Below are 21,847 nucleotides of genomic sequence, written 5' to 3' on the forward strand. Positions count from 1 at the left end.
TTGTCAGTGCTGCAAGGAAGTTCACATCCAAGGTTTCATAGATTTGTCCAAGCTCTAGTCTTGCTGTACAAGACCACAATTTTAACAGATTTATTTGCAGGGAGGGACAATTTCAAGCTATTGTATGAAAATGTGTGGGTGTGGATTTTTAGACAAAACACCCGACTTTTCCACTAGCCAACATGGTTTCTTCCTCACTTGACCTCCAAAGGCATTCATTCTCAAAGAAGAACATTGTGATACTGACTGGAACCTGGATGTGTGCTATTTTAGAAATATTGTTTCATATGGTAACTTTATAATTGCCTGAATTTATCACTTCCAACACTCAGTTTACTGCAGGATTATTCTAGAGAATCTTTAGTTTTTGTGGAAGTTGTCATGAGCTTTCTGAAAGATTGGCAGCTGTATCTAAGAGATTTTGGCAGCAAAGCATGCGCAAAAATTTGATTTTTTATTTTATTTTATTTTATTTTTAATTTAAAAAAACAACTACTAATGCTGTTACTGGCAGCAGTGTCAACAAAGCTGGCATAAAAAAGACTTTTGGTTCACTAGAATTATTGCTCCACTGCACATTCTCTGCATCTTTCTATGAGCAGTTTATAACTCTGGATTTAGAAACATAGGCCAGGAATATGATTTTTAAGATTCTTATGGGGTTCAGTTGCCTCAAAGTAGGCATTTGATGCCATTTTTCATGCTCTGTGGTACATGACACGTATGCAAATGACTGGTAGATGTGACATAACTCCTGTGGCAGGCTTCTGACCTCTTAATTGGCACGTGGCAGCCAGGTGGGATATGCTGACTTGTCTCTAGTGGCACAAGCCTACCATTAGGTGCGATGTTTCATTTTATTTGTGTGCCTGCTTGAGAGCTGAGTATCTTCTTGTTGGATCCTGTTGACTGTGTCGACTGTATTGACTAGATATCCGTTGACAGTAAAGGAAACTTAAATACCTGCCATGCCAATAGGCACTTCCATGTAAAAACAGAAATCTTCCTGTCATCCTTAGTTGTACACATAAGGTTTGATTTGAAAAGTTAACATCTCAGTTAAGTATGAAATGCAAGCAGAAGAAGAATATAAAATGCTATCTCTAGTATAAGTGGAAAATTCGGGTGAGGCGGGCTTTTAAACCTACCTTGTGGATGCTGTCAGTCAAACATTTGAGTGGCAACACAGACTTTAAGATTACAAAATACCTCTTTTCCTATGAGCATGTCTTGAGGTATCATTCATATGTACATTCTGTATTGCTGGTAAAAGATTGCACTAATGAAATGTTTATAGGGCATTTACAAAACTGCCTTTCTGCGAAACTTAAAATCCTGTGAAAACTTCTGTGCCTGTGCAAAATTTAATTGCATTTGTCCACTGGGTTAAAGTATTATTAGAGGGTATGGGGAGGATAGGGGGAAGAAACTAATCGGCTGTCAGCGTAAACCTCATTTTGTTGGCAAGCTGGGATAAAGGTATCAAGCTGAAATCCTAAGTTATGAAGGAAATCTCCTCTGCACAGGAATGGAAGACAGAGTACTAAAATGGCTATACATCACAGTCCTGAAATGGCTGAACCCCTTATGTCTGATGAGCATCACTGTGGGCAAAGCAGTCCCCTTCCTGCTCTCTTGCTCCAGAGGAGAGGCTTCAGCAAAAGCTGGACCTAGATTCCTAGGCTACTGCTGTACTGACAAATTAAGCATAATCTGTGTCTGCTCCTGGATGCTGGAGTAGCTGAAATGGTAAACTGACAGAAGACTATGTGGCATGCTTTTGGTCTTGTGCCTACTAGCTCTTTCTCATCAATTTTTCCTGATGGTTTAGGAGCTGGGGTGTTCCACAGCTCGTCTCCAGGAGGCAGTTTGTATGCAGCCACCATGCTCTGAAGCATAGCAGAGATCCTAGTGTAGGTGCAGGTCATTTCATGTCATTTGGCTTCAGTGCTCTGAAAAGTTTCTGTGCAAGTGCAGTATGCTGGTATTTGTGTCCTTTCAAGATGTAGCTTTACAAGAGACAGTGAGCCACTACTTTTGAGGAAACATCTTTCCCCCATTTGCCTCTGTTCCTGGCCACATAATTTCATATCATTTCAAAATCATTGTATCCCTCCATGAGAAAAATGGATGTGCCAAAAAATGAACCCAATTAAAAAAATGCAGATGATTTTCTACTACATTTTCAAGTTCAGCTGGTCCTTGGGACCTGACAGTTAAAGGAGAGGATACAATGGAGCATGTGGTATCGTGAAGCTGGGAAAAATGAAGGGAAAGGACAAAGCTGGACAGGGAGAAAGAACAGCAAGAGAGGAGGGAGAAGGGTGGTGAGAAGACATTCCCTTTTGGTGGTTGGGAGGCGCTGCATGAACTCAGTTGTCTATATAGTTTTTTAAAATGTGTCTAATGAAAGCTTGATTTCACAAGCACATTTTCTTTAGGAAGATAGAGTTGCTTGCTTATTTAGATTTTGGACTTTGGAATGTAAGGATTCAAGTAGATTTTCAGCCTCATTTATTTATATTTTCATGGAGTGAAGCAATCAAGACATCTTTAGCTAGTGTTTCATTACATAATTCATTTTGATACAGTAGGAGATAAATGCAATGCTATTTACTGATTTCATGGTTTGCTGCATCTTTTATGTTACCTCAGAAAAATGAAGTGATATGTATTCTAACTTAATTCTATGAATGAAAAGTTTCATAAGATAAAATTGATAACATTCCTTCCCTCTGACTTTCAAGCAATAACAAGTAGGATGGAGGCAGAGCTCTGCTGAAGTTAATGGTGTCTCTAGCAGAGAAGAGGCTCTGCCTAGTTAGATCTGCTTGAAAGAACTAGTGTCTTCTAGAAGTGCATAGAAGAAAGTGGTGAAAGGAAAATTAATGAAAGCAATAGACTGAACAGACAAAGTGTAGACACCCTTCAGAAGGGAAATAATTAGGATAGCATAAAGGTTCTGTAAGGAACAGCTCACATAACCTTATATCTGCTACATTAATACACTTGTTAATTTCTTGTGTGTAGATGAAGCAGAATGCATGGGAGGCAGTGCAAATGTGAGTGTGCCATTTCTGAATTCATGGAGGGTGAAGGAATGTGCTCGTAATGAAGCCTCCTAAGCATCTGGGCGTGGGGATTTGGGGAGCTTGCTCTGACTTCAACAGGAGTTTAGCCTGGCGTATGTCACACAAATTTGGTATAAAGTTTGTTTCCCCTCTAACATGACTTTAGCCTCCCAGTGCATGTTTGGAAGGAAGACTCCAAATTAGAATATGAAAAGAAAGCCCTTCTTCATTCTAACCTACAGTTTGGAATATTAATCATAAAGAAGTATTCTTATTGCTGTAACTTTTTTTTTTTTTAAAATGCTCTTTTTCTTTGTGTGTATAGTTGTATATATTATTTACTATGGGCTCTTTCAAGTTGGAATTTCATGTTGTGTTAGTACAGGAATACTGTTCCTACTCATTGTGGATCACATTCAGCAGTACCTGTAAGAGTAAGTTTGAGGAATATTTTTTCTGTGAATGACATACCCCCTATTCCACTTGAAGGCAAGCATGGAACCCTTCTAGCATGTTTTCACGCAGCCTGCAAAGTTTTCTATGTGAATCTGTGTGGGAATTGTTGACCCACCTCTGCTGAGTCCTGTATGTGCCACCTTGTTTTTGTTACATAGCGGTAAAACCTAGAACCCTTTGCTATGCTGTGCACACTTTTTCCCAAGCCATGCCTTTGAATGAGGAGCACCCCTTTCTTGGTTCACTTAAATAGCTTCATGTGCGGATGGATGTGTGTTGATTTGTGCGAGGATGCAGTAAGCCAGAAGCACACTCAATAACAAAGCAACCAGACTATGGATGTCTTGAATGACCTACTATAGTGCTGCATCAGAGCTCACCATCCAGAAAGGAGTAAACAAACTATTTTTGACGTGACAGGCCAGAGGAAAATTGTCTAACACCCTTCATTTTACTGATGCATCACACAGAGGCCCAGAAGCAACATTAGAGAACTGTAATCCTTCATCAGAGCATTTGTTTGGTTGCCTAACATCTGTGGATTGTTAAGATAAGTTATTACACAGACCTGCTTTCGTTTAGATTAGTTTGGACCACATCCCAGTATATTCAATCAGGATATAATTCCTGCATGCTGCTAAATTGCTTGCTCCACATACTTCTCTAAAAATGCTTTTCAATATACAGTTTTTATCTCTAAAAATGTTGTTCGGTATAGAGTTTTATCACTGAAACTGTTATGTCACTTCAAGTTTTTGTTTTTCTTTCCTTTTAAACAAAAGCTTTTATTATTTTTCCTTTTGGACTGCATATATCTCAAGGCAAATGTAGCATTTGTTGAGTCCTGAAGAGAATCCTAAACAGGGGTGGTAGTGTAGCTTCTGTGTGAGTATAATGCAGATTTCCTACGTGTGCTGACTGTGGTGATTGGTATGTATTTTGTGTCCAAACTGCAGTGTTTAAAGACAGCTGTGAGAATATGTTTTTTTTTGTATTTACGCATCTAGTACTTTTTCTTCTGTATTCTGTATTTACCCATGTCTATCTGTGCATTAGCTATTCCTATTTGTTTGGATTTTATAGCATTTTGCATAAAACTAATTACAATATCAAATGTGATTATGAAAATTAACAGTAATTTTTTTGACAGTTATTACATACTTTATACATATTCTAAGTGATCAAATACATTAAAATTGTAAATGAAGTCTGTGACCATTTTTACTCTTTTAGAGTGCTTGCATACATAAGCACATATATTAAATAATTGGAATATTTCAATTTTACTTCAGTATTTTTGATTCTTCCTTTAAGCAAGCTTTGCTTGATTTAATATTTATTAACTCTTCTTTCAACTTTCCCTGTAGGCTAGTAAAATATAGGCAATGACATATTTTTGATTAATGATTTTGGTTTATAGCATTGATATAAATTTTATACACAAACCCATATGCATGCGCACTCTTGCTGTCTAATGAGGTGCTGTGTCAGAGTCTATAAAGGCATTTAATCATGTGGGTTCTTTTTTTTTTCAGTCTTGCTGGTATTTTAAATACCTGTAATGATAATATCAGACAGACTGAACTTATTCTATTAGAACAGATAGTCTGATAAACTGAATTGCTGTTTTGAGATGTGTAGTAGATGAAGGAAATATGACATTTTGTAATCAAGGGATTTTTGCTTAAGGGACTAGTGTTTATTTTGAAGACGTTGCAGTTCCTTTTGTCCTACTAAGGGCTATCTCTGTATCTTTAACATAAGACATGTTTGTGCCACTGCTGAAATAATTGTAGCTTTTGGTTAATTTTTTTTTTTATTTTCAGTTGGTTTTTTGTTTGTTTTTAATAGGTATTTTATTACATATATTTTATTTATATATATTATTTTATTCATTATATATTTTATATATTCTTCCTAAGTAGAAATATAGCTTTTTTTTGTTTTGTTTTGTTTTTTTGTAAAGGCACAGTCCAGATACAGGGAAAAGAGTTTGCTGTCTTCTCAGTGTTTTGGTCAGACAGTGGAGCAATGGAGTTGGAAGTTCTGATGTATTCTTGAGACCTAAAAGGCCAGTCTGTTCTGCGGTGTTTGAAATTAATCTCAATTATGCTAAATATGTTAAATGCCTAAAATTTTAATGTTCACACAGAAGGCATGCGCTTCCTCCCCAGGCCAGAGAATAAGAGCTCACTGCCTGATCTTTGTCTGGTTGCAGTTTCTTCCATGTAGCGGCTGTTTCCTGTTCCTTTCCATGTTAAGCATTGTATCAGTTTACTGCTGTGGTATCATTCCTGTGTTGACACAAAATAATTTAAGGATATTTTTCATTCCAACATTTGTCATCCTTTTTACCCTCTTACTGTAGAGTTTTACCCATTCTTTTACTTCTTTCCACATTAAACTCAAAGCTTTTCTTTTCCGTTCTCCTTATTAGTTTTCAACCTTTTTTCCTCTCATCTCTTTTTATTTCTGCCAAATTCCTACCTCATGTATTTTTCATTTATTTTGTCTTTGTTCTTCTGCCTCAAAAACTCTTTTTGTCCTTGTCTCAAATTTAAAAACTATTCACACACTTTAGTCTGCTTATTAACCTTTTATTCTTCCCTGGTGAGGTACTCCTGTACTTCAGACTGCGTTGTACAGTGTATGCAGTGTACAGACTTGAAATGTAGAGTCTTGCTTTATTGTGTATGTGCTCTTGTTTATCCACGTATCTGGAACTTGGCAGAAAAATAATCCTAAGAAGCATGACTTGTGAACTCAGCTTAATTGTGATTGTCAGGGACCCGTGTTTGTTTATTTATTATTTATTGCTGTTGCTTAGAGAGATGGTATATAATCATTTTCAAGTGGTAGAAAATATGATACTACTACTTTCTCTTTATTGCTGCATCTAGTTCTCTGTCAGTAGGTTTCTGTATGTCCTACCTTACATCTCTGGTAAGTAGTCGTGGATGTAGCTAAACGTGTGTGCAGTAAACACCGAATTTATTTCCAGGGTTAATATTGATTTAGGTTGTATGAGATAAAAATAAAGGGAAAAATACCACGTCAGTTTCCTGTGGCAGTGGAGGGACCAGCAGCTGGGCAGAACTCTGCCACCCATGTCCAAGGCTGATCCAGCCTGGTAGGCTTTTCCTGACAGTGATGCTCACCACAGCCAGCAAGCCAGCCAGCCCCCCACCAGCCACATGAACATCAGCAGCAGCGTTGGTCATGTCGCCCCTGGTTCTTCTTGAGAGAGCTGGGGCTGGGCTGGGGGAGGGTTGCTCCGGGTAGGGCTGACGTATATTGACAGCACATTTTGGAGAAGCTCGCATAGCATGTGCCTGTAGGATGCTTGGCTCTAGCCAGTGCAGGTAGCGCTTTGAGAAGCATGTTTGAGCACTGGCATGAGCACAAATAGAGGAAACGAGAGGTCGTAACTGACCGCGGCAGAATGAGCATGCGTTTCAGGGGCTGATGGGTAGCTGCACTGACTCTTCTTGTTGTCTTCAACTAGGTTATGTGGGTATGCAATTTATGTCGAAAGCAACAAGAAATCCTAACAAAATCTGGAGCGTGGTTTTTTGGAAGTGGACCGCAGCCGTCACCCAGCCAGGACGGAACACTGAGTGACACAGCGACTGGTGCGAGTTCTGATGTACCGAGAGAAAAGAAAGCAAGGCTTCAAGAGAGGTCAAGGTCACAGACTCCTTTAAGCACAGCAACTGCCTCACCACAGGAGATCACTCCTTCCAGCATGCAGTCTGACCGGAGGAAAGGAGCAGAAGTATCGCAGCCAGCTATGGGCCTGGACCAAAAGCAAGTTTCATCAAGGTCTAGAAGTGAGCCTCCAAGAGAGAGGTAAGGCTTTCTGTCTTGGCAGAGGCTTGTACCTGTAGATGCTGGTGCTGTAATATTAAATGGGGCTTTCAGGGCTGCATATGTGTCTAGAGCCATGCAAGAACAAATAATAAATTGATTTACTTACCAAGGAAGTGTACATTGGCAAATACATCATTAGAAGCATGTATTTTGGGCTGAACAACAGACATGGGGGGGGGGGGGGGGGGGTTGGGGGGGCGGGGGAGGATGGGAGAGAAACTAAATAATTGCTATTTAAGGATATTTCCATGGACATCAGTCCATGGATGTCATATACTTTTAATGTTGAATTATAGTTTACTTTGAAATTGTAAACTTGGGTGTGTGTTTCAACTTTGCTAAACAGACAGGAAACCTTTAACTTGATGAAATAATCTAGTAGAGCTAAAAAACAGGACAAACACACAAAAATCAAACAAGCGAACAGAAAAACCCATCCCTGTGGAGTTCTGTCAGATATCCTTATTTGTTATATTTTTATCAATGATTGTATTATTTTTTAGTAATAAAACAGGAAATAGTGAAAGATCTCATTCACATATGCAAAGTAAACATCCATGCAGAACAGTAATTGCACCATCTTGAAATCAGAGCAAGTTGCATGCAAAACTAAAACCAGCCGGAAGCAAAAAATTGTATTTCAAGTGACTAAATGAATCAGTTCCTGAGCTGTGTTCACTTTAGTGAACTGGCAAAGAGTGGCAAATCAAGAGAGGATAATGTGATGAATCAGTTGCTCTTTTGGCTGCTGACTGCCAGATGACAGCAATCAAGGACGGGGCCTGTGGCAAGAGTCTGCTGTAGAAGATTCCCTCTTGGCCAGAACAATTGATCTTTTTTTTTTCATAGATATTGAAGCTGAAAATGAATGAGGAAGAATGGCTAGTAACCTACTGTGTGGGTGAGGTCTGTATTTTTTTAACAGGAGCAAAACTCATGTTAGTCTTATGTATAGGTATAGAGGAAACCAACACCTGATGCCCTTCCCTGATTCTTTCAACTTTTGTCAGTGCTGAGAGCAGACTTTTAACTTTTGTTCCCAGAGCAGACATCACTTAGCTGAGGACACTTTTAAGGCAGCAAAATGCTTTCTATTCCTGCTTTGCTGTCCAAAAATTAAATGGTTATATTAATTATGCAATAACAATGTTCTCTGCGTGTCACTGACACTTTCAAATGAAGGCCAAGGGTTCAGAATGGAGAGCATCTATGGTGAGCCAATGTATTGCCAACAACTCAGGAAGAAGATGATGGAAGAAAAAGCAGAAGGGCTTAACTTGGATCATATCCAACTTGGACTGTCCCACCTGTCTGCAGATATCTGCATCTGTGAAAATCTGTGATCCAAAGATGTATCTATGTGGAAGGGAAGATTCAGTGCCACAAAGTCACTCCTTGTGGCTTTGTCATGGTGTGGGTTCATCCAAATTATGGTGTATAGCTGTGTTCAGCCTTCTTCAAAAACAATTGATTCAGTTGTGAACTGGAATATTCCAAGGGCAATTGGAATGATGAGAGAGAAAGGAAAATATATATATACACATTTTATGGATTTTACAATTCTTTGTCTTGTTTATTCTTCCAAAGTGGAAGAATAAGGAGAAGAGATCTTAATTTTTATGCAGATTTATTATTCATTATTTTGGACTTTGGTTATATAGAGAAATAAGTTAAATTTTTCATCTTGTTTTGTTAGTACAGAAAGGAATGCCATTAATTTATCTCAAAGAGTCAGTTTGCTTTTCTTTATATGCTTATGAAGTGGGCACTTTGTTTTAGAGTTTGGATAAGTTAGAGCAAACTACATCAAGTATTATTGTTTCTGGATATATTCTCTTGCATTTTTTATTATTATTATTATTATTACTACTACTACAACTACTACTACTACTATTTTGTACTGCTGTTGTGGGAGATATTCCATTTGGTGATATTTATATTTATAGTGTCAGGGTGCTTGAAGTTAATAGTGTGTATGTGGGTAGTCTGTAACCCTCACCTCTCATGACTGCTGCCAGAAAAATGGAGAACATACTCTAATACTCTGTCATAGTGCTGCAGTTACTATAAAAATAATTTTGAGTCGTTAGCTACTTGTATGGGTAAATTATTTTTATCCACATTTATCCATTGTATTCTTTGTAATTTTACTAATTAATTGGACTGTCCATGACTTGTTTTAATCAAAGTTCAGTCTAGACATTGTTTGCTATTGAAAAATAAAACTACTGTTGATAGGATTAATAGATTAAAGGATTCATTAATGGATTAAGTACCTTTCTGTACATTTTGCTGTGGCTTATATCAGTTAATAATCTGTTTACTACAGGATTTTATACAAGTATTTCTGTTGTGCCTTAAATTCTTCAAATTACTGTACCCTTTTCATTGTAGGAAGAAAACGTTATTGGCTTCAGACCATAATGGCAAGGGTGTAAAGAGTGAGCGTAAGCGTGTGCCAAAATCCTCAGTTCAAAAAGAAGGACCAGCAGATGACAGGGAACGTAAAGAAAGGCATGAAAGTAGAAGGCTGGAGAAAGGGAAGTCACAGGACTATCCAGACTTGCCAGAAAAACTTGAGGAAGGCAAAGTGCCTGATGATGAAAAACAAAGGAAGGAAGATGAATATCATACTCGATACAGGAGTGACCCCAATCTGGCAAGATATCCTGTAAAACCCCATCCGGAGGAACAGCAGATGCGCATGCATGCCAAAGTTTCTAAAGCACGGCACGAGAGAAGACACAGCGATGTAGCTTTGCCACACACAGAAATGGAGGAAGCGGAGGTACCTGAGAATAACTTAGGAAAACGCTCACAATTACAGGGAACTCAGGACAGAAAATCTCTTGTGGAAACTCAGAGGTCGTACTCTATAGACAGAACAGGTGATGTAAGAATTTCTGTTTCTAAACAATTAACTAATCATAGTCCACCAACTCCCAGGCATAGTCCAGTTCCTATAGAACACGTAGAGTACAAGAACCACGATTCCTTTAAAAAACAGAGCCGCCTTGATCCTAGCTCTGCTATTCTCATGCGAAAAGCAAAGCGGGAGAAAATGGAGACCATGCTAAGGAATGATTCCCTTAGCTCTGACCAGTCGGAATCAGTGCGGCCATCCCCTCCAAAGCCTCATAGAGCAAAAAGAGGCGGAAAGAAAAGGCAGATGTCAGTTAGTAGCTCAGAGGAAGAAGGGGCATCAACACCAGAATATACTAGCTGTGAAGATGTGGAGATAGAAAGTGAAAGTGTCAGTGAAAAAGGTAAGGATCTTTATGTATATTATGCACATGGCCATGGTTTTGGGAAAAAAAAATCTGTATTTTACTCTCTTTTGCCTGATTTTTGAACATACCCCTTTGTTTCTCCTTCCCAACCCCCCACCCCCCTTTTTTTTTTCCAGCTGAGGACTCTCGTACTTGTTCACATTTGGTTTGCAATGTTTCCTTTTGCATTCTTGGACAAAATGGTTAAAAGTAACATGAACTGTTGAGTTTTCTCATTCTCTTCCCTCTTTCACCAGAACTGTTAAGAGTTTGAGTTCTAGTATATTCTCTTGATGACATCTGTATGCTTGGTCATTGCTTCATCCTTTTGTCTGAATGCAGAATAATTTTCTGTGAATCAATGGAAATTGAAAATGAGTTCTGTAACAATCTGAGAAGACCATTATAAAGAGTCATAATACCTCAGTCTTAAGATGTGCTACATTTTACTATATTAATAAAATATCAAAGATCTCTTCCTTTGTTAACAATGATAGGGCATGGGGCAAAGAGAGTTATACAAGAAAGAAATGAGAATTGCCTAACCTATTGTCGAGATGACTTTACTCCCAACTTTACAAGTATGTTTACGTTCTGTTACTTGAGTTTATCTGTTCATGGTAACACACTCAGCAGTAAGGAGTAAGTGTAGTACACTTTGTGCTTTTAAACAAAGCCTTTGTTCTTGCCAAAGAAGTTAATCAAATTCATGAATGGTGAGCAGATAAAATAAGCATCACCAGGAAAGAGTGTGGTAAATTACTGTCTTACAACTGTAACTTGTCTGTAAGTGACATTGCATTGAGCTGAATGCTTTATCTGTCTTTGGAAGTAGCTTTTAGCTCTTTAGTTTAATTATCTGTTTTGTAACTTGAAAGATTTTTGCAGGTGTTCATACTCGGAATGCCAATGGCTTGTCTGCATTACCTTTTATTTCCTGGCAGTGTTTCCAGACATGTCTTTGATTCAGATATGTTAATCTGTCTGTCTGTCTTTATCTGATGTTGTAGTCTCCTGACATCCCCTGAAGCTCTATGTATGCATATAAGGAGACAACATTTATCTCCTACCCCATCTGAATATCTGTTTAACTTCCTAAGCACATTTTTTTCCATTCAAAATATGGAAGCTTGCTTTTCTTGCTCATTTTTAAGGAAGGGTGGTGACCATGTCCCTGGTATCTTGTTCAAGATTCCACTTCAAACCAAAAACAACAAACCCCACAACCTTTTTGACTTTGAAAGGTGGTCAGAAATTTTGTAGAGTCTCCATCCTTAGAGATGCTCAAAATCTAAGTAGAGAAGATCCTGAGCAACCTGTTCTAGTTGACCCTATTTTAAGCAAAGGGGTTTGATCAAGGGACCCTCAGAGGTACCTGAATATATATATATATGTGTGTTTATGTTGGTATACAATACATTTATTCCAGAAAAACATCTATTCATTTGATAGCCATGACAAGGAAAAAGTGGAAAGCCTTTGAAGTAGTACAGAAGAAGAGCTAGGCAATGTGAATACAATTTTTGGTAGTAAAATATCCAATTATTTGTTTTTAGAATTAAATTTTCATCAATACTTGATATAATATGCAGTATTTTGTAAGAACAAATGGAAAGGCAGAAAAATTTATTACCTAAGAAAATTTTTTAGAAAACCTTCAATACCTTAAAAGATAAAATGCCACAGTAAAAGGTTGTAGTGTTTAAAAAATGTATTAAAAAGTACTCCTATTTTAACTGAGATCAGAATCCCATCCCCTGTGATTTACCAGCATCATTCCAAGCAGAATTTCACTCACCATTCCTTAAGTGCTTTGCTTGTAATTTGAGAGAGATAGTGCACAGGTCTGTAGTTGTAGTGCTTTAGTACCTAAAACCAGCAGGGTCTGAAACCCATCCTCTCATCTAAATATCAGCTCAGTCAGAAATCTGGTGCCAAAGTAATATAAATGGAGTGAGAAAGATAGAATTATTGCAAATAAATTTTTGAATTTTGAACGGCCTTACCAATAAAACCCAATATTTTAAAATTAAGTCACATTTAGTGACTGCCAATAAAAAACAATCAGAAACTGAGTAATAATCCTGTACTTACAGAGGTTAATATAATAGTGTTTTGTAGCTTTTCAATTCTCTACTGAACATCTAAAATATAAGTTTTCTATGGAAAACAGCTCACACCTGTTTAAATGAAAATGATGTTATGTAGACATGTAAGGTATAGGTAGGGTGGTTGAGAATGTTGAAGAATCAATAGCCAAGAAAGACATATGAAGTAGATAATTAAAAAAAATTATTATTTTTTTTTGCATCGTGGTTACCTAGATGGCTGTGCACCTTTTGTACCAGTTCTGAATCTGTAAGAAAACTAATATAAAATCTTACAAATCACTACATGTTTAAAGAACTAAGCTTGAAAATAGATAATTAAGTTCACCTTCAGTCAGTGAAGAAAGGGAAGCACCTTCAGAGAGCAACTCATCTAAAACTGGTTAAATTGATAATAGATCAGGTGCCAAATCCTTAGCAGTTGTGATTAAAAACAAATAATAATACAGAAGTCCTCTTGGTAGCTCAAATAGTCTGTTGTGAAGAGAATTACTAGCTGCATACTCTTAAATGACAGAAATCTTTATTTTGCATTTTTCTAGGTAGCAGACTTGGTTGAAACAAATTTGCTTGGCTGTGTGAGATGCTCAGAGGCTAGCTTTCTCTTAAATATTATAATATGAACAGACAGGATGAATGATCAAATCTGTAATGCATCCAGTTCATGTAACACTAGACTATTGAGTTCAGGAAATGCCCATTATTTCTTTTCTTATGACTAGGTGTGGTCATCATGGTTGTTCTTTCACTGTTTTTTTTTCCCATTCACTGGGAAATTCAATTTTCCCATTCACTTAAATTCAGTTTTCAGGTGATCATGTGAAAATAAGTGCATTAACATTTTGTATGAATGTGGTTGGTTAACCCTGGCCAGCAGTTAAGCACCCACCAGCCATTTGCTCACTTCCCACCCCAGTGGGATCAGGGAGAGAAACGGAAGAGCAACAGTGAGAACTCATAGGTCAGGATAAAGACAGTTCAATAAGTGAAGGAAAAAACAAATCACACCAAAGATGCAAACACAAAACCACCACCCAACATTAAACTGATGCCCAGTCCCTCTCTGAGGAATGGCTACCTTGTTAAAGACTTGCTAATTTGGGATATAATTATATAATATATAAATATATATATATATATATATATGAACAATATATATATATATATAAATATATTTATATATATTGGGACAGTTGGTTTATTGAGAAATCAACTGAAATAAATCAAGTGTATGAAATGTGCAGTAAATAGGGTTAGTTAGAAATACACGAACTGCTTACAGCTCGCTGAACTTTTAGTTTCAACAATAGAGAAAATGTGTTTTGTCCATTTTTTTTTTTTTTGCGATGGCTAAATCAGGACTTTTTTTTTTTTTTTTTTTTTGTCAGTACATGCCATTTGGGCAAGTGTGCAATACAGTTCACCATTGTCTTTGGTTGTTTTCTTACAAGACACAGGTAATAGATAACTTACAAACAGTATTAAATGAAATAATTTAGGAACTCATCTGTAAGATTTATTTCCTGATGCATGTTAACTAGAGGTTTTGGTTTTCCTTTTAGAGGTTCGTTGGATGTGAGAGTGGAGTGTTTTGCTTTATGTTACTTCACTGAATTATTTACATCTGCTAAGCACTTCGCCTTTTTGTTTAAGTACTTTAGTTCTCCACAGAATATTCTGTGCATTAGCCTGCCTTCTGAACCCTCTGAAAGTGCAATTTAGCAAGTACATCACTTGCTATTTACTGTAACCATTTAATGTATATCTCTTCAAAATTATTAAAAGTAAGTCATAAACACTGGAGATATTTTCCTTCCAAAAAATAAATGCCTTTGGAAATCCAACGGGATTTTGTCTGTTTGGTGGAGGACCCCAAAATTTATGTAGCACTTTTTCCATGTTTGAGTAAGTTTAGAGAAAGTACTGTTTAGCAGTATCCAAAAAGGCCATCTCAAATTTCCTTTTAAAAAATACTTTACCCTTTAAAATACATCATTAGTGTTTGCTGATTAATGATTTTCATCGTCTTATTAATACAGGCTGTAGGACTCCTTATTCTAAAATCTGTAATAGTTGGGCATTAGGTGGACTGAGTTTCCAGTGACAGCACCATCCTGGGAAGGCAAAAGGAGCTGTCTTAGAAAGCAAGAATTACATTTACAGTCACTACAAAGACTTACTAGAATAACATAAACCAAAAAACTGCAAAAGCAATCCAGACCTCACTTTAGAACAGAGAACACCTTCTGCTTACTGCCATCCAACGAAGAGTACTAATTAGATTAGGTGAAAATTTGTGGAGAAAAACATTTTCTTCCAACTATGAAAACAAGAATTTGTGTGGAACTTGTAGATTTGTGTCCAGACAAAATTGTACTTAGCTTTTTATCCCAGTAGTAGTAGTTACAACAGGTATTTTCGACTTCTGTCATGCAGTCTTTGAAAGTGGAAGAAGAAATAGTTCTGGAGGTTGGGGCCATGTAAGGAGATGCTGAAAACCGCTCATCTACTTTCATATAAATAGATGTGCTAATGCTTTTACATTCTGCATGCTCATTATACCTATTTGCCTTAATGTGTATGTTGTTCACCCAGTTAAGGCTTGGAAATATGCCTAATACTGATGACAAAATGGTAAAAACCTCAGTAAAACTCAGTTTGCCTTGGCAAATCTGCAATGGGGCTTGGTGCTTGGGAGTGCTCCCAGAAGAAGGGGAGCAGAAACCAAATCCCTGCCCCTTTCTTCCAGTGCTGTAATGCTGCTAGCAACCGAAGTAGGGCATGCAGTGGGGTGTATAAATGGACCGAAGGATAGCGTCAGTAAGAGGCTGTAGAGGAGAGGAGGCTGGCTTTAAACATTCTTAGCTGAGTGGTTTCATGTAGGTATTCTAAATTTATAGTGTAGGCAAGTCAAGTCATACTGTAACATCTGCTAGCATATTTTAACATCTGTTCACCGGGAGAGTTGGGAATGAAGTTTTCAAGAGAGCTGAATTTATTTAGAACTGTGACTGAGCTTTAACTTCATGTAAAATAAAATACCCTTCCTAGGGCCATTGTTAGTTCTTAGAAATTAGTTCCAATTTATGTTCTAGTCCTTGTGAAATAATTCAAATCTACATCTGATTCAGATTTTAATGAAAATATAATCTAGCTCCAGTTTCAGAAATCTAGTCAGTGTTAGTCTTACTCAATGCTATTAATATTCAGTGCTTTTTAGTAAATGAAATTATTTATAATGCTTATGGAGTTATAAGTAAGTGCTTGTTAAGTTAGTGTTGGGCAGTAAGAAATCTGTTCTGTGTACTTGGAATTAGGTAAAGTGCATGCATGCATATGCAAATGAAATAAGCTGAACATGAGTGGAAAAAAAGTCCTGTGGTTGCCAGGAAATCCAACGCTTCAGTGAGATCTGTAACCATGTAACTGGCAGAGTCACAGCAGATGTGTGACCAAATTCTCCTTTGAAATCATATTAAAGCACTGCTGCTAGTTTGCCTTAAGAGGGTTGTGAACATGCTGGAGGAGTCTGCAGAAGAGCAGTGAGAATGGCCAGAGGTCTATAAAACATGATATATAAGGAACAGTGGAAAGGATTGGGGTTGAGATGTAGCTGGGCTTTGAATGGGAAAAAAGAAGCTGGAGAGAAGAGAGAGGGTGACTGCTGCTCTGTTCTCTGGAACAGAGGACATGGAAGAAAAGGATGTCACAAATTGTTAAATCCTGAGTTTTTTCTTGTATCTCTGGAACTTGGAAAGGCATTATTGTTCTTTATTATTAACATGGAAGACCAATTCTCAGGAATATTCAGCCCCCATTTTTTTTTCCCCCCAGAAACCATTCACCTTGCACTGGAAGGGAAAGGTACAAGAGGAGCAGTAGGTGACGCAGGTTATAGGGACTTTTTAAGGGGAACTGAGAGCTTTTGAAAAGCCTGTCCTGACTGTAGTTGCAGAGCACTTCACAAAATGCAGCTGTGCAGTGAACTACAGTCCAACTCATCTGGCTTGAAACATGGTGGTGTGTTAGAGCCAGAGCCTTTCCCCCAGGCTGTGCTGTACAAAAGTCTGCCGTGTAATTTGTATACGCATATATTCTATCTATACCATAAAGCTCATGTGGACTGCAGGTAAGGATTTGCTGTTACTCTTTTGATGTAAGAGCCTAGAGTGAAAAATGAAGCAGTCTGTGTCTGCCAAAGCTGCACAGCTGTGCAAGGTCTGTGCAGCATTTCAGAGGTCTCAGGGCTGAAATCATAAATTCACAGAGTTACAGAATATCCGAGTTGGAAGGGACCCAAAAGGATCATTGAGTCCAACTCCAGAGTCCCCAGAGGACCACCCCAAAAATAAAAATGAAAGTCAGATCATGTGTCTGAGAGCATTGTCCAAACACTTCTTGAACTCTGACCTGAAATCCAGAAAATGAAATCCAGAAACCCAAACTGAAATCCAGACCTGTGCTCCTTTTTACCCATATGGGAACCTGTCTCCCTTTTTGGAGAAGAATAAAATCCTGTGAAAGAAGGTAAATAAATTATTCTATATTTTAGAAAAGTAATTATCACCATACTTTACTTTTGTGAGCAGTGGCTTTGCCATACCTTAAATGCAAATTTGACCAGGTCTAACTTGGTCCATTTTGCAAGTTAAGAAAGGTCCATTTTGCAAATACAGGGGTACCATAACTCATCTAAACTTTCCAAATGCAGATGTGGCCTGTGATGGAGGGTGGGTTGGTGCTCGAACATCAAGCTGAAAAGGGAGTTTAACTCCATGGGCATCATGCACTTCATTTGGGCCAAGGCTAGCTTGGGTTTCTTGGGTTTCTCAGTTCTAATGCAGATCAGTAAGGAATTTGAGTATTTCCTTAACTTTCGTTACTTAAAAGTTACTGATTGCATATAGGTCCTAACAATGTATATGTAGTGTTACTTATGGGAACTATATATATTAGAGAAATAAGTAAAATAAAATGGTTATACTCCTTGGCTACCTTTTAGTTGCATGTGTAACTTAAGATAAAACACTTTCAGACATGCAGCAAGGAGAAATGAAGCACATAACATTTATCTAATTTTAACTCATGTTAAAATGTATTATTTAATTGTATGCATTCACTTCCAAAATTTAAGTTTCCAGCTTTTGTAACCTAGTTCTCAATTTGGTAATTCTTTCCTCTGCAATATGAGTTTCAATACCAAGTATTCTCATTATTGGAAAAAAAATCTATTTAAAGCAAATCTGAAGTGATGTTTTATCTGTTTTTTAAAGTACCCAAGTTCTTTGTATTTTTTAGAATTACTGAAAATGCAATTTTAGATACCTTTTCACCAGAAATAGAAATTCAAATATGAATTTGTTACCTCAAATGTAAATTCAAATTAACAATTTTTAAAACTTTGTTATTCTTATTAAAGTTTATTAGCTAAATAGAATAAATAAGCTATTAACTAAAAACCATAAAAATATTTTACCTACTTTTATTAGCCTACCTTTATTAAACTTTCATGAAGTTTGTATTTTATTTTTTGGATTTTTTTTTTTTAATGCTGGGTGCTAAGAGTATATTTTTTGTGTTGCTCAGAGGAAAAGCAAGCACCACAAGCAGCTCTTTTTAACCCATTAGGCGACACAATCTGCACCGTTAAAAGGGTGCTCAGTGAGCCACTAGATGGAGCTGTCAAATCTAACTTTTGCCTGTCACACCTTATGGAAATAATTTCTCTCTTATTAGCAAAGGGAAAACCTCCAGTTACCAGAGGAGGATAAATGCTGTTCTGAAGCAGCTGGACGTAGTTTTGGGTTGCCTCAGCCTGCTCCCACATTTCAGGTGGGAATTGCATGACCTGGATGGAGACTCCCCTGGGTTTGGGTAGGAGGGATGGAGCTTTTTTTTGGAGCTGGCTCACTTTAACCTCTCTGCTGTGTGTTCACACAATCCTCGCCTGAACTGTCAGATGAGCAAACACCTTGACTCAGGCAGTGAATACCTAGTGGAGCCATGAGTTGAGGGCCAGTGAGCAGCTTTTTCCAGTGCCACAGAGAGCCTTGGGTCACTCAGAGGTCTAATGCTGCTTCCTGACCATCACGTTCCAGAGCTCTCCCACAGCAAACTGGTGCAGGCTTACATCCAAACACCTGAGATGCCAGACGATTTGATCTCTAGGGTCTCTGGCTTTACATAAAATACGGTATAAGGGTGACTTGCACTTACAGATGAAACCAAGTGTCACAAAAGCAACTCATAAACCTAAATTTGAATAGATATATCTTCTCAAAACTTCCTGATATTTGCTGTTTCTGCCAATTTTTATGTAAACGCAGTGAGCCTTGTCACTATGCCCAGGTAGGTTTACTTATCTCCCATGGGGCAGGCCTGTGGAGTTGGCAGTAGTGCTGGAGCAGAGTTTGTGGGAGGGCAGAACAGCTCCCAGGGGACAGGAGTGGGAATGGACACTTTGGAGTAGATCCACTTGTGCTGCCCTGGGCTCTTGTCCACTGACAAGATGCTTTCAGATCAAGCTGTACAAAAAGTTGATTAATCTGTTCCCGTTACCCAGTTCTAAATCTCACTGCCAAAGCAGTCTTAGGGAATGGCTGTTCCTGCAAGCCACTGAAAGGAGGCACTTAGGAAGACATTAATTTTTGCCAGGGAGAACATTTTTTTTTTTTTAACAAACAAATGTATCATTTATATTTAGACTTTTCTTCAAATGTTTCCTTTAAAATTCTACTCTATCAGCATCCTTTTCTTGTTTTAAAACAATAGCAGCAACAAGAAAAAACAAATGATGTGGTATTAACTTAGGGCTTATTGTCAGAACATCAGTTGTGCGCACTATGGTGGGCCTAATCTTACTTTGACCTAGAAAATTATTATAAGGATTAGGAACGAATTTTCTGGCTTAAACATTAAAAAAAAATGCTTAAACAAACAACATGCTCAGTGCTAAGCCCTACCTTTAAATGTGTGGATTTTTTTTTTGTTTGGATGGTATATAAAATGTCAAAAACAGCAAAATATTCTATTCAATAGACATAGGCCTTTCAAAATGAGGTCAGTACAAGAGCACATACAGCTCTAATTTGTAGGTTTCAATCTGAAATTTTTAGAATTAATGGATATGAGAGGAATCTGAAAGAAAAGGGGGGGATGTAGGTTAAGTTGTGAGAGTCATCCTGACCTGGTGTAATAGAAGGAACCAGTGATCTCTAGATGTCTTTCAGCCCTGCCTGTATACCCTGTCAGCCCCAGCCTGTACGTGAATCAGTTCAGAACACGCGTTGACTTTTGCTGTGTTCTGCAATGGGGGAAAAAAGGGGAAAAGGGACAGGTTGGAAGGAAGGGGAAAAAAAAGGAATTGTATTAAGGAATTTTGTTAAGCCGCTGTGGCTGACTCCAATCAGAAGCGGTAGTGACACTATCATCATAGCTTGGATCTCCTATATTTGCTGGAGCCCAAGTTTGCTGATGATACTGGCTTTTGCTGTGGTTCCTCCTTGGGCAGGTAAACTCGGGTGCAGGTTGCTTGACTTCTCTTCCTGCAGGAAGTAACATTGAATTGATCTGAGCAATCCGGGTCTGTGAGCTCAAGCCTGTATCTGAGCATGGCTTTCAGAGGCAGCTTTGTCACCCCAACACTTCGTCCCTGCTTATCCTGTGCCACGCAGTGAGGAGACTTTGAATGCAAATCTTCCACGTCCACCATGCTGTAGGGCATGAGAGTTGGGAGAAATCTATCGCTGTGGAGACTTTAAAACAAGAGCTAGGGATGACAGTTAAAGTTGGGAACATAAAGAGTATTTCGAGACTGTTGCTCCGTTAATTAGAAAGTTGGTGTCAGCATACCAGTTACCATTTTGCTGAAAGCATCTGGCTTTGGTTAGCAATTTAATGGCTGAGCAAACAGTTTGAATTGGGGTTCACTTAAGAGGACCTTTGACTTTAAAAAAGACTATCTAGCAGATCCTTTATAGATATTGGAAGTTAATTTAAGTACTGCCTTTATCACAAAGAAAAGTAAATACATCACACAGTCTATTTTTTATATACCAGGGTCAAGAGGAAGTCCAGAAGACAGTACTCTGTAAATCTGACAGTACAGCATTTATTTTCTGTGTCTTGATTATCAGTAGATCCTCCTCAGTCAAGGAGGATAGGAGGATTATGAAAATGATCCTGAGGAGATGCTGCTTTTTCTTTTTTTTTTTTTTTTTTTTTTTCCTTCCCATAGATTAAGGAATTCAGACATATTGCAAAATTACTGGATGGTGAAAGCTAGGTAGCAAAGATCTAAGCTGCCCCATCTATGAAATTTATGAAATGTTTCTGGGCAGTTGCCAAGTTCCTTCACTTCCACTTGAATTGATTCAGATCAGAGTTTGAACTAAAAGCTGTGGAGTAACAATAGCATGACATAGATTTAGCCCGAGCTAAATAAAAGGCCAAACTTATTAGCACCAGCATGTCTCCCCCTTGATGCGACTACATCATTTCTGCTTTGGTGCCTTTCTTGCCAGCTGGTCAAGAATATAAACAGAATATGCTCATGCCTGAATTGAAGGGAGTATTGATGAGCTGTAGCAAGCTTGTGTTTGAGGGCAGACATTCAATTAGGAGCTGTATGTCTTTTTCACCACAGTCACTTCTTAGCCTGTGATTTTCTCAGCAATTATGTGAAATGACAGGCCAAGCTATGCCAATCTGTTGAAAAGTAAAATGTAGAAACGGCACAAAAACACTTCTGGATGTGTATGTATATATTTGTATATAAGAAATTTCTGTTTTAAATGGTAAATGGTCAACAATTATCTTTACAAAAAGTTGTAAGCATTTGCCCAAATACAAAACTCAGTATTCTTCATTGGGCAATACTTTACTAAAAAAAAAGACGGTGCACTTCTGTTGCACAAGTGCATGGAGTGAACAAAAGTGTTTTAATTAGCACAGTGTCAGTCAAAATCTGCACCTAAGCCTATCAGAGGCAGGTGTATTTTCTCCATTTTGTTAAATTACGGATGTACAGCCAAAGTGCATCCCAAGTTACACATAAGTTTTCTGTGATCCCAGG

General features: G+C 37.9%; 1 protein-coding gene across 15 annotated transcripts in view; it reads left to right on the forward strand.

Moving 5' to 3' along the window:
- RIMS1 (regulating synaptic membrane exocytosis 1) overlaps positions 1-21,847 on the forward strand; it is a 317,035-nt gene that overhangs the window by 135,187 nt on the left and 160,001 nt on the right. For 14 of the 15 annotated variants that reach the window (XM_040552091.1, XM_040552071.1, XM_040552073.1 and 11 more), the window contains exons 4-6: positions 3,452-3,505; positions 7,033-7,376; positions 9,792-10,663. In XM_040552091.1, coding sequence (XP_040408025.1) covers positions 3,452-3,505; positions 7,033-7,376; positions 9,792-10,663 — 1,270 coding nt within the window. The remainder of the gene's footprint in view (positions 1-3,451; positions 3,506-7,032; positions 7,377-9,791; positions 10,664-21,847) is intronic. The other variant, XM_040552086.1, reaches the window with a different exon arrangement.

This window comes from Cygnus olor, chromosome 3, assembly GCF_009769625.2.
Source record: "Cygnus olor isolate bCygOlo1 chromosome 3, bCygOlo1.pri.v2, whole genome shotgun sequence".
In the NCBI taxonomy this organism is placed as follows: Eukaryota; Metazoa; Chordata; class Aves; order Anseriformes; family Anatidae; genus Cygnus; species Cygnus olor.